The 12,557-nt window shown below is 42.7% G+C and overlaps 1 protein-coding gene across 1 annotated transcript in view; it reads left to right on the forward strand.

Annotated features, from left to right (window-relative positions):
- trim71 (tripartite motif containing 71, E3 ubiquitin protein ligase) overlaps window positions 1–8,261 on the forward strand; it is a 31,900-nt gene extending 23,639 nt beyond the window's left edge. The window contains exons 4-7 of the mRNA XM_029443092.1: window positions 746–988; window positions 1,141–1,638; window positions 2,404–2,544; window positions 2,771–8,261. Of these exons, the coding sequence (XP_029298952.1) occupies window positions 746–988; window positions 1,141–1,638; window positions 2,404–2,544; window positions 2,771–3,343 (1,455 nt within the window). The 3' untranslated portion in view covers window positions 3,344–8,261. The remainder of the gene's footprint in view (window positions 1–745; window positions 989–1,140; window positions 1,639–2,403; window positions 2,545–2,770) is intronic.
- The last annotated feature ends 4,296 nt before the right edge of the window (window positions 8,262–12,557 follow it).

Here is a 12,557-nt window from a genome sequence, read left to right on the forward strand (position 1 = left end):
CAGGCGGAGTGTATCTTCTTCAAATTCAGTATATTCAGACCACAATCGCTCAGTGCCAGAAGCACTTGGAGTGAGAGTTATCTTTTGAATGAGACCAAAATCATGCATCTGGTGCAAATGGTTGAAGGGCAGCTTTTAATTTACTTTGGTATGTCGTTTGTAGGTATTTTCGAGTAAAGTCCCCCACCCCTTAAGACAGGGCGTGTCAAACTCATGTTAGTTCAGGGGCCACATGCAGCACAATCTGATCTCAAGTGGGACCAGTAACATCACAGCATGATAACCTGTAAATAACAACAACTCCAAATGTTTCCCTTCGTTTTAGTACAAAAAAGTACAAATACATTCTGAAAATGTTCAAATTTCATCTTTTTACAAAACATTATGAACAACAAGAAATTTCTTAAAGAAAGTTTCAACAATATTATCAATTTATCATTTACACATGTTTCGTCACAGGCATCTGGAACAGTATTTTACTTTATGATCAAAACAACTCATTTGTACACTTTGTAAAGTCATCCCGCGGGCCGGATTGGACCCTCTGGCGGGCCGGTTTCGGCCCCCGGGCCGCATGTTTGACACCCCTGCCTTAAGAGGTTAAACATCATATTTTACAGCATATAACATTATCATTTTTTGCATCACTAAAGTGCTTCTGTCATGTGCTTTCCATGCTGTTGAACAATAAAATCCTCTTTTGGTGATAGTAAACATTCTGTACTCTGGTTCTGTCTCCTTTCAGGTGGAGAAAATCCGTCAGGTGAAGGCCAAGTCTTTGTACCTGCAGGTGGAGAAACTGCACCAGAGTCTGACCAAGTTGGACAGCACCATCGCTGCTGTCAGCCAGGTGCTGGATGAGGGCCGCCACCTCGACGTGCTGCTGGCCAGAGAGCGAATGCTCACCCAGATCCATGAACTCAAGGCTTTGTGGGGCCTCCTGCAGGCGCAAGAGGACGACCGGTTCATGTTCACTCCTCCAGACCAGGTAGGCACTGGGACCCTGTGGACTAGATTGACAATAAAAAGTTCATTCTGATCTGATGACTAAAAAAAAGGCTAAAATGTCAATATCCTTTTAAATGAATTCTGAGTGTACAACCTTTTAAACGCACTAATGTTTCATCATGGCTCCCACAGGCTCTCCACATAGCCATCCAGTCCATGGGCCTCATCAGCAGCGGAGCCTTTGCCACTGTCACCAAAGCCCACGGTGAGGGTCTAAAAACTGCGCTTTGTGGCAAGCCCGCCTCCTTCACTGTGATTGGATATGACCACGATGGCGAGCCACGCCTTTCCGGCGGGGACACGGTGTCTGCAATAGTCATGGCAGTCACAGACAGTAACCTGTCCACAGTGGAGGTGATGGACCACCAGAATGGCTCGTACACCGTCAGCTACCTGCCCAAATGTGAGGGGGAGCACCTCGTGTCGGTGCTGGTGTGTAACCAGCACATCCAGGGCAGCCCCTTCAAGGTGATCGTGAAGTCAGGGCGGAGCTACGGCGCCCTGGGCTCCCAAGTGTCGTCCTTCGGGAACGAGGGGGAGGGAGATGGTCAGCTGTGTCGTCCCTGGGGCATCAGCGTGGACAAGGAGGGATACGTGGTGGTGGCCGATCGCAGCAACAACCGCATACAGGTAGCGCCGCCTTCAATGTCTTGCATTCAGTATGTTGTAATGAGCCTTACTTCTCTGTACCTGGCCAGTTACATGTGGGGAAAGCTAACTTTATGTTCTGCATATAGGGCTCTCAAAGGTCTCTACTAAATGCCATTGAGAGTGTTTATATGTCATTTATCATCCTCTCACCAGTTAATGCTGAGTTCACACTGGATCTTTGTGACAAAGTGTTTATATAGCAGAGAATCTGCTAAGCAAACTTTGTGTTTGAGTGTTGAAAGGTGCATGGGGCTTCCACACACACACACACACACACACACACACACACGTACGTACACACACCCATGTCACTAAAAGGTTATTTTTGGGGATGTAACGCTAAAAATGTATTTAATAGAACAAATAGCCTACATTTGAAGAAAGACCTTACACACACACACACACACACACACACACACACACACACACACACACATGTCACTAAAAGGTTATTTTTGGGGATGTAATGCTAAAAATGTATTTAATAGAACAAATAGCCTACATTTGAAGAAAGACCTTACACACTTATCACACACACACACACTTATGTGCATTGCTTTGCTTGGTGAAGTAGCTGTTTGTACATTAGAGTGTGTGCAGAGAGTCTACAGTCTGTAAAAACTACACAGACATTTGATCAGAGCGTCGCACGTCGGTACAGAGTCGGGACACAGTGAGGGCTCCACTGTTGAAACATTGAAGTGGAATCAACAAGCAACTGCTTTCGTTTCCTTCCATTTCCAGATATTCAAGCCTTGCGGTGCCTTCCACCGTAAGTTTGGCTCTCTGGGTTCTCGGCCCGGTCAGTTTGATCGTCCGGCGGGGGTTGCCTGTGACAGTCAGAGACGAATCATTGTGGCTGATAAGGACAATCACCGTGTGCAGGTATGAAAACTAACATGTTTCTACTATTGTGTATCATTTCTGGATTTCCACACGTGGGTTGTAAAGTCAAAAAGCCACAGGGAAGTTGCACGAGAAAAAATGTTAACGTAAAAAAAAAGCATCTGAAAAGCATATACACGTATGTAAACACATGGCTCCCCATGCTTATCCTCTGCGCTGCAGATGTAAACATGTTGGGCCCTAAGACATTTGCTTTGTCTGACAGGTGTTTACTTTTGAGGGCCAGTTCCTGCTGAAGTTTGGGGAAAAGGGTACCAAGAACGGGCAGTTCAACTATCCCTGGGATGTGGCTGTCAACTCTGAGGGTAAGATCCTGGTCTCAGACACCAGGAACCACCGCGTGCAGCTCTTCGCCCCTGACGGCTCTTTCCTGAACAAGTACGGCTTTGAGGGGGCCCTGTGGAAACACTTTGACTCTCCCAGAGGAGTGGCCTTTAACCACGAAGACCACCTGGTGGTGACCGACTTCAACAACCACAGGCTCCTGGTCATCCGGCCGGACTGCCAGTCGGCTCGCTTTCTGGGCTCCGAGGGCATTGGGAACGGGCAGTTCCTGCGGCCCCAGGGCGTCGCCGTGGACCAGGAGAACCGCATCATTGTGGCCGACTCCCGCAACCACAGAGTCCAAGTGTTCGAGCCCAATGGAAACTTCTTATGCAAATTTGGCACACAGGGGAGTGGCTTCGGACAGATGGATCGCCCCTCCGGTGTGGCTGTGACGCCTGACGGAGTCATTGTGGTCGTTGACTTTGGAAATAATCGCATCCTCAAGTTCTAAAAGTTTATTTTTTATTTTTTGCATTCTCTCCCTCTCTTTGTCCTTTTGCAGTTTTCTTGATGAAGGAAAAGGAGGCGAGAGAATGAATCAACAGACACAACAGGAGGCGAGCTCAGAGAGGATTGAGAGCATGCTGAAGAGAAGGGAAATCAAAACTATAGATTTTTTTTTCACATTGCTATATTCCCAATCCGATATCTGTGGTATGTATGACAAAGGGGACCTCTACAAATTGATAATCAGTAGAAAAAGCCATATTTCCATTCCTTGTTCTCGGCTGCTCTGAATTCTCTCTGTAAGCTCTACTCAAGTATCCATCTCAGGGATTTTTTCACTTTTCTTGAAATCTTGTACCCTCTGCTCCATACCTACCTCATTTAGCTCTTTATGAATGTACTCATAGTCACTGAGCAGAGGTTGTAGTCCGTGAAGTTTTACATAGAAAAAAAGCCTACCTCCTATACTTTGTTATTTAAGAAAGACAAAAAAAGTTCAGTTACTATTTGCACAGGATTAAAGAAATCCTTGCTGTGCATTTTGAAATATGAGTTAAAGTGAACCTCCTGAATGTTGTTGCTGAGACAATACTCAGACCGCTGTAGAGGCTGCATGATTTATTCTCATTAGAGGGCTTCGCTCGGAGAGGAAACTCGTAGTGTCCTTTTCATGTGTTTAGGCTAGTTTGTTTTTTTTTTGTTTTTTTTGCGTATGAATCGACCCGTATCTCTTTGTGGCTCTGTGGAGTTCTTAGTGTCACGACAGCCTGAGACGAGAAGGTGACGCGATGCTAAACTCGATGGAATCAAAGTTAGCTCAGGTCATGGTAGGACTGATTAAAATGATCAGTATTTTTCAGGCTCTCCCTCTTACTTTATTGGTGGATGCCGTTTTTGATGAATTTATGGAGTAATATAAAGTTGAGGAAATGATCCCTAAAATAATAAACAACTTGGATGCAAAGATAAGTATGCAAGGAGATCCTCTTGAAGGTAGGACCCACCAAAAGATCTGGATTTATTAGCGATCCTAACGTAGAGATTTAATCATTTTAATTGAATGACACCTTTTTTCGATGAGGCATGCTGTGTGACAAAAGCCTCACAAGTCAACACCTAATTTGGCTGTCCAGAGGACATTAATGACATCAACTTAAAGGCCAAACATTACAATCCTTTGGATTTAGATTGTGGTTGAAAGCCACCTTCCTTCCTCGGCTCCCTGGGGCCTGGGGTTTAGTCCCTATTTATTGATGCTTGGAGTTGAGGCGAGCTAGTAGACCGATTCCTCTAAAGATGGAGGTCTATAGACTACAACTACTAGATTCAACCAAAGTTAGAATGTCTGCACAAAAAATATTTTCTTTAATTAATCATTATTGCTGGGAAGTCTAAAGTTCATAAAAGGCATGGAGTTGAGTTCATCACACTGTCCATGCTAGGCTTAGAAGAATAAAGTGCACGTGAGTTTATCGTGCACAAGTACTTTCACTTCCTGCTCTGAGCTGTAGCTGTGTGAAGGCACGTTGTAAAAGAAGATCCTTTTACTTCTGCAGAGATGTTCGTGTAGAGAACAGAAGATGGCCGCACCAAAGATAACCCCCTCCTCCCCCTCGCGTTCATCGCCTCAGCCCATCAAACGATGATCCAGTTTTCTCATTATTAGACGACCCGTAGGCTCAAAGTAGCATCTCAGATTAGCCGTTGTATCCCGCTCTAATTACCATAGAAACTAATAGCTACTAACTCTGTGTGGTGAAAGCATTGTGGGGTTTTGAACCCCCTTTCTCTTTTGTTCAATCTGTGTCCCACTGGAAGCACTAGACAATTATGGTTCTGTTAGCCACTTCCTTAGCCTAGCAACAAATCTTGGGACCTATGAAAAGAGTGACCGACGGGCTCGCCCCTCTGAGGAGCGGGCCCGTACGCACATGATCAGGATTCACGTCGTCATATCTCAGATGTCCTGTACCTCGACGGTTGTTTCACCTCCTTCCTCGTATATACCTCGACTCCTAAATACCTCAAGTGTGTCACTCATAGCTACTGTGCATTTAAACATTTAAATACCTCAACTTGTTACACATTCTGAATACCTCATTCTTACTCTTGTATTTAAGCATACCTCGTCAGATATTTCTGCATTACAAATATACCTCATCGTTTTTAATCTTCTTGTGTTACAGTGCAGTGCATGTCCCGTAGCTCTAGGACCAAAGATCATGGTACTGTCTCCAGTTGAAATAAACATTTGTTTTATGGTCATCGCTGCATCTTGCGACCCTGAGCAGCTTTTTTGGTTTGTCGAATCTACTGTAAAATGCCTTTTATCATCAAGAAACCAAATCTTTCAGATGAGAGCATTGTGCCAAAAAATGATCTAAGAGTTCTGTGCCAAACGGGGTTGGCATTGGGACGACAAATGTCACTGGACCATTATATCATAGATGCAAATGTTGAATGGGAGCACGCGAGGATAATTCCTCTCTCTCTCTCTCGCTCTCGCTCTCTCGCTCTCGCTCTCTGACTGGATGCACTTAAAAGGGCTGGGCCCAATTTATCTTTACCTCATAATGATGACTAACGTGTATATTCCACTTGTATTTTGCGACTCTGTGGAAAGGGTGTGGGGAAGAGGATGTGTCCTCTTTTAAAGAGTTAAGAACTTCACAAATCCGCCTTTTTCACGCACAAGAATTACCTCTAATTTCAGCACAATTTACCAGTATTTCAGTTTGGATTGTAAGAAGGTTGTGCAGGAGAGATGGAGGATTACGCTCGACAACAGCCTGGTTTATTATTTAAGCGGAGCTATTAGCACACAGCCAGTTTGATTCCACAGACCCAGCTGCTTTGAACTCAACACCTAGTTTCACCAATAACATTGTTTTTCAGTATTTACTCTGTGAAATGTTCATTCGTGTTGCATCAGTTCTTTTTCTTTTGAATTGCAGAATTCTATCTTTAAGATCCTTAGGTCTCCACTCTTCAAGAAGAAAAAGTTATTTTAAACCTTTTTTTAATTTTTTTTTTTTTTAATTTTTGTTGCATGCTTTAAAAAGTCTTTGTATTATATTGACGTCTCTCAGATGGGTGTTGAAAAACTCAAGATGGGGTGGGGTAACTGACTATTGGGATGGTTTTACCAAAATATATACCCAAAGATTTGTGTGTGTGTGTATGTGTGTGTGTGTGTGTGTGTTTAGGATTGCGTTGGATGGGATTAACCTTTGACCTTTGCGATTGTATTTCCTGTTCTCAAGAGGCTCTGCAGAGCACAACCTGTTCAGCCAGCCAAGCCTCGATTCCTCAGAAACAATAGAGGCAGAGTTTTCAGATAAATGCAGAAGGCCGGTGCGCCCCTCGACCATTAGTGCTTAATTTACTTTAATTCCCTCTAGTATGCATATTATACATTAACATATTGTCCTTTCACACCTAAGCCCTAGAACATTAGGTGAAAGCTTCCTTCTGACCTTAGATTTACCTTCCTAACAATAATGAATCCATGTAGTGTTTGCCCTAGTGATGGGAAGAAGCAGCTAAGTTTCTGCAGCACAAACTAGCATTCAGCCTCCTTCCTTGTCTTTATAAGAATCCAGGAAGTGTGGCGATGGCTGCTGAGCACGTGATTGGTCGACTGCACTCCTGGTCGGTCTTATTATTATTCTTATTATTATTATTGGGCCCCTGTGGTTGTTTATTGCTGGCCTCTCGCGGCTATAAGAGAGAGAAGAGAGCAAAGCTGCACCAGGTGAGGTGTGCAAGGTCATAGACCTCCGTTTAATGATTGTATACTCTAAAGACAGAAAGACAAAAAAAAGGTTGGAAAATCTAGAAAGAAAGAAAAAAAAAAGAACTCAGGTATTCTCAGCAGCCCTGCCCTGCAGGTGCCTCGTGGAAATGTGTCCCGTAGTGATAATGTAGTGACCCCCCACCCCTCCCTGTTATTACCTCTCAGTGCTAGTCTGATTATTTTGTGTGCCCCATTTACATATTCTAAAACAAATTTATTTCTAAATCTGAAACGATAATGCTTTCAATTAGTTCCCCTTGATCAATCTTTAGGTTTTGTTTTTGCCAATTGTTTTTCTTTTCTTTTCCAACAAGTACAAATACGTCACACCACTTGATGTTCATTGGCCCTTTTAGAATGTATTTTGTGAAGAAAAGGGTTAAATGGGATCTTGTTGATGCTCACTCGCTACAACCGGCTGCTGGTAGCAATGCAAGACGCCACGCAGAACATTTTGTCTAACATTTTGTCTAACATGTGTTGCTAAATGTTCCACACCAGCAATACTTCGAGTATGAGGTGGAATCATGCGTTTGTGGTGGAAACATGCAGCACCGTGTTTGTAAACCAGCTTTAACGTCAGCCTTACCCAGATGGGAGGCGTTTGGCCCCGAGGGGCTTACAGCCAGCTCATTGTGTTTGCGTTGTGTCCTGTTCTCCCAGCCGCCGGTTGTGTGTGTAGTGGATATTGTGTTTGTGCGCTGCATCTGTGTTGTGTAAGCAGAAATCCACTGAATGTATCCTACGAATAGTCCAAGAGGCAGGAAGAGCCAGCGTGGTCAGCTGAGTTTAGATGGTTGCTGCTGGCGCTTTCCTCTTCCAGGCCGTCGTGTGTGTGTGTGTGTGTGTGTGTGTGTGTGTGTGTGTGTGTGTGTGTGTGTGTGTGTGTGTGTGTGTGTGTGTGTGTGTGTGTGTGTGTGCGCCTCCCTCATTAACACACACACTCGCACATCCTGCTGAGTGTAAGTGCAGATGTCAGGTCTTCCGTCTAAATAAGGCAAAGGAGACTATAATGTATTGGCCACCTGCTGCTCTCTCTGTACTCTGTGGACTTTAAACATTTCCTATGCAGTTTTTTGTTTGTTTCTTTTGTTTACACGTAAATAAAGTTTTTTCTTTTCTTTGACTTTTCTTTCTTTTCTTTGAAAACCCTGTGACTCTTTCTTTGCTCTCAAGAAATGCACAAATACTGAAATATAGATATTAAAAGGTAAACCTACAGATATTTAGCATTATTTATCCGATATTTTCTGAATTTTAAGATTTAATCTTCCCAACGTTCTTTAGAAAAGTTGTTCATATGAGTTTGTGAATTTGAGGGGAAAAAAGCAAGGCCTTGAAAGTTTTTGAAAATAGTCATAAATATACATGGGTCATTAAAAGTGCTTGAATGTATTTATATTCTGGCAAGAATAGAAATTCTTATATTTACTCCCACAGTCGGGTTGTAGTTTTACGCGCCACCTGCCTCAAGAAAGTGCAACAGTAGTGTCTTAAACCGTACCATGTTGGGTCCTTGAATTTGAGAGACTTGGGCCTGGAAAGTCCTTGAATTTGAGGTTTAAGGAGTGAAAACCCTGTAAGAGCTCCTGTCATTTTCCAAACCCCCTCAATAAAGTCTGTTTAATTCTCTAAAGAGTGCAAGCTGTGATTAAAACCTCTAAATAAAATATATAAAAACATTCTTGTGGTATATTAATATAAATTAATTTAAGAAACACTTTCCTCCTGTTACAACATGGAGTCATGTAGGATTTTTCAAAAGACTAAATAACATATGACCTCACGTACATATTCTACACATGGACAAGTGCATCATGGGTAGTCACCCCCCCCTAGTGGAGATGACAGGAACAACACAATTCAGAAAGGTCAGAGGTCCAATTACAATATGTGACATCAATAAAATTAAAGACTGCAATCTATATATATAATAATAATAATATTATATTCTTTTTCCCCACTGTAACATGTCAAAATGCTAAATGTGTGGCAGTTATAAAATGTTTATTTTGAATATTTGAACAATTACCTGCTTTTACTGAGCAACTCTCTCCCAGTGAGCTGGACTTGTATTAAAGGGGCACTACGCCCATTTTCAAAATTCACACGTGTTATTCCTATGGTCTAAGACGGCCTAAAGATATTAGTGAACTCTTTCGCAAATGCAAAAAACTTGCCATGGAAACAACATATTTGAATTCCCAGGACCAGAATGTGCCTCAGTCGTAGTTCCCCGCCTCCACCACTTGATGTCAGCAGCGTTACGTTTCAGCTTCACCCTGGAGCAACGCTGAGGAATACTGTGACAGTAGATTTGTGGTACAATATATTAATGATAAAGAGGAGCACTGGATAAGAAAAAGTAATCTGTGCGAAATACAGTTAAGTGTATAAACTGCATCTTTTCTTTTCCGGAAGTGGGGTAGAGAGAGGTGAATCGGGGAGGAGGTGGGAGAGAGAGAAGAGGCTGTTTGGACAGAGATGAGTCATGAACTGCAGGTTTGCAAAATCACAATGACAAGACACGACACGGCGTCTCTGATCAAACACAACAGCAGGCCGGTGGGTCCTCCCCCGAGCAGAGGAGCGCACCTGTATGTGTGTGTGAGCCCCCAGCAGATGGCTGGGAGGTCCAGGGTTGTCTGTCTGTGTGTGTGTGTGTGTTTGTGTGCTGTGTGTGGCTCTCAGAGGAGCCAATTAGCTGTAGCAGACTGAGAAGAAGCCACAGAGCACAGAGATCCAGATTGTTTCGCTTTGGTGGCGGCACAAACTCGACTGCTTTGCCAGAGTCAGCGGAGAGCATCAGTCACCTTCAGTCACCTCAGAGCTGCTTTACATTTTAGTTTAACTTTCGCATTAAGCATTAAGAATAAATCAAAAGGCCCAGAAGCTCTGGAGCCCCCAACGTTTTCAATATAAAATCTGTATTCATTTCATAACGGCCCCAAATACACTTTAATTTAATGTCGAATGATTTCAAAATATTATTTTATTATTTTATAATGTCACTTTTCATTACCTGCCAGTTAGCTAGCTCCTGTTTGTTTATGTTTACGTTTAATATAAATTATTCTGTGGACTAAACAAGACATTAATATGCAAAACGTTCTATCTAGAAACACAGGTCAAAAGGTCACGCTTTATGGTACTTTATTTTGAAAATAACTATTTTGGTAAATGGTAATTATTTATCTCAAAATTACTTATTATTTAAGAAGCTACTTTCACAAATATGAGTCACCATCATCAGGTTTGGGACATTGAGCCGTAGATTTAGAGTGATCGACACTACAGGTGCGTACAGTACGTTTCTTCTTCTGCACTAACATTTCCTGTTGATGGTCTTCTTACTGAGATACCGAGGCGTGGGCGGATGTGACTGACCCCTCCCGTACAGAGCAGAGCGAGCAGCCGAGTCTTGACGTCGAGGTGATGTAGGGCGTGACGTAGTCGAGGCTCCAGAAGAACGTGACCCCCCCCCTGAGGTGCCTTCATAACCAATTCCACCCTGATCCTGAGGAAAGTAATTCCTCTGAGTTGAGGAGGTGTCGGGAAGGAGGAAACGAGGAGGGTTCAGATGTGTGGCAGCAGCACAGGGAGGGAAACAGATCCAGAGATAGACATTGATTTTTCTCTTCATGGACTTTTCAAGCATCTCGACTCCAACAAGACACGTTGTCTCATTATGGAGACGACCACAAAGCAACACGAGATAATGAGCCCAACCCAGAGACATTGAAAACAAACAGCAAATTGGGATGTGTTTAATGACACGTAAGAAAATGCTCGACTGAATCACAAGATTCACTTTGTAAACCCTGCTGGTTCACAAATATCATTTAGGGAGGAAGTCAAAGTTCTCAGCTGGATTTTATGACTCCAATTTCAAACAAAGGAGACTTGATCACAAAACTAGAATCTGCGCCAAGGCCAATGGTGCGTTCAAGTGCTCCTCAAACGGTCCCATTTTACAAGATGGAAATAGTCGTTCTTCCGACAACATGGACGCTACAAAGAAGATGTGTCGTATTTTATTGAACAGAAAAGTGACGATTATTCTGAAACCACAGGAATGGATCTTGCAATGTTAACGAAAGCCCCCCCCCCCTCCCCCCTCCAGTATTTAATGGGTTCTTCCTTGGCCAAGTTTCATGAAAAAAATTTTTTCACGAGGGCAAAATCAAAAGTAAAAAATGTTTTAAGAAAGAATATCATTTGGAGAACTATGATTTTTTTATTTGGGGGGGGGATATCTTCAAGTCACTATTTGTACAAGACATCTAATGGAAAAATGAGAGGTTTCATGACTTCGTGAAAGAAAAAAAGATTATTTACACAAAAGTCCAGCTGGAGAATCCATGGAGAGAAAAGATGTGGATCACACGCATGTATTTTGAGAATTAATTATTGGGACGATGTAGGGTACCCAACAAGACATTTCTCAGTGTGTTCTGTATTAACAACATTTAAAAGCAAACCTTTTCTTATTGTTGTAGATTGGAGAAAAAAAACAATTCATGCTTTAGCACTTCACTTCACATAACTCAATCCCCCCGAGTTGATTGGAGGATTATTCAGATCACCTGTTGGCTCCTAATTAAGACTTGAGAGCGGCTTGGTGCATTTCCCCTCTCGGCCAATCGGGGTGTGACGACGCCCTTTCTTTAGGGCTTAAGAGAGGGTTACTGCACACGCAGATCATTGTGATCCTTCCTCGGCTTAATGCAAATCTCCTTCCAGCAGATAAACTCTGGTCTTTAGGTCCTTTGGAGACTTCTTTTCTGATTAAGGGAGATTTTGAGCTTTTAACTGGCGTGAATATTATGAATCAGTACCAGTACAACCTGTACCAGGGCAGACTTTAGTAATATTCATGCAAGAGTTAACGCTTGCCTAACAATAACCTAAAGCCTGCAGGCTTTATTTGAATCTACACATCTTATTATTATTGAAACATTATTTTATTATAAGTGAAGAGGGATTTCTCCATTATTTGAGATTTGTTTCTGCAAATTAATATTTTTTTTATTGTGTTCTTGGGAACTGGTTGTCTGTCCCCTCCATGTCTCAGTGCAAGTGTACGTAACGTGTGTGTGGTGTCTCTTTCATGCCTGTTCTCTCACCAGATTCAGCTCTGCTAAAAATATGGTGTTAAAATCATCCGTATGTCATTTATTGACTTCAGCTGCAAGCCAAGAAATGATCTCATTGACTGTACATCAAATCAAATGTTTTTATTTTTATACACCCATAATTCTTTTAAACTACAATGGGAGGTTTCCTTGAATCAGACGTAGAGACGAGCGCCCACTACACAATCGATTAGTCTCACCCACATGCACAGACATCCACACACACTTAACACACACTCTTAACAAGCATCCAGATTACACCTACAGTGACGACGACACTCGATGAG

The sequence above is a fragment of the Cottoperca gobio genome, chromosome 11, assembly GCF_900634415.1.
Source record: "Cottoperca gobio chromosome 11, fCotGob3.1, whole genome shotgun sequence".
Classification (NCBI taxonomy): Eukaryota; Metazoa; Chordata; class Actinopteri; order Perciformes; family Bovichtidae; genus Cottoperca; species Cottoperca gobio.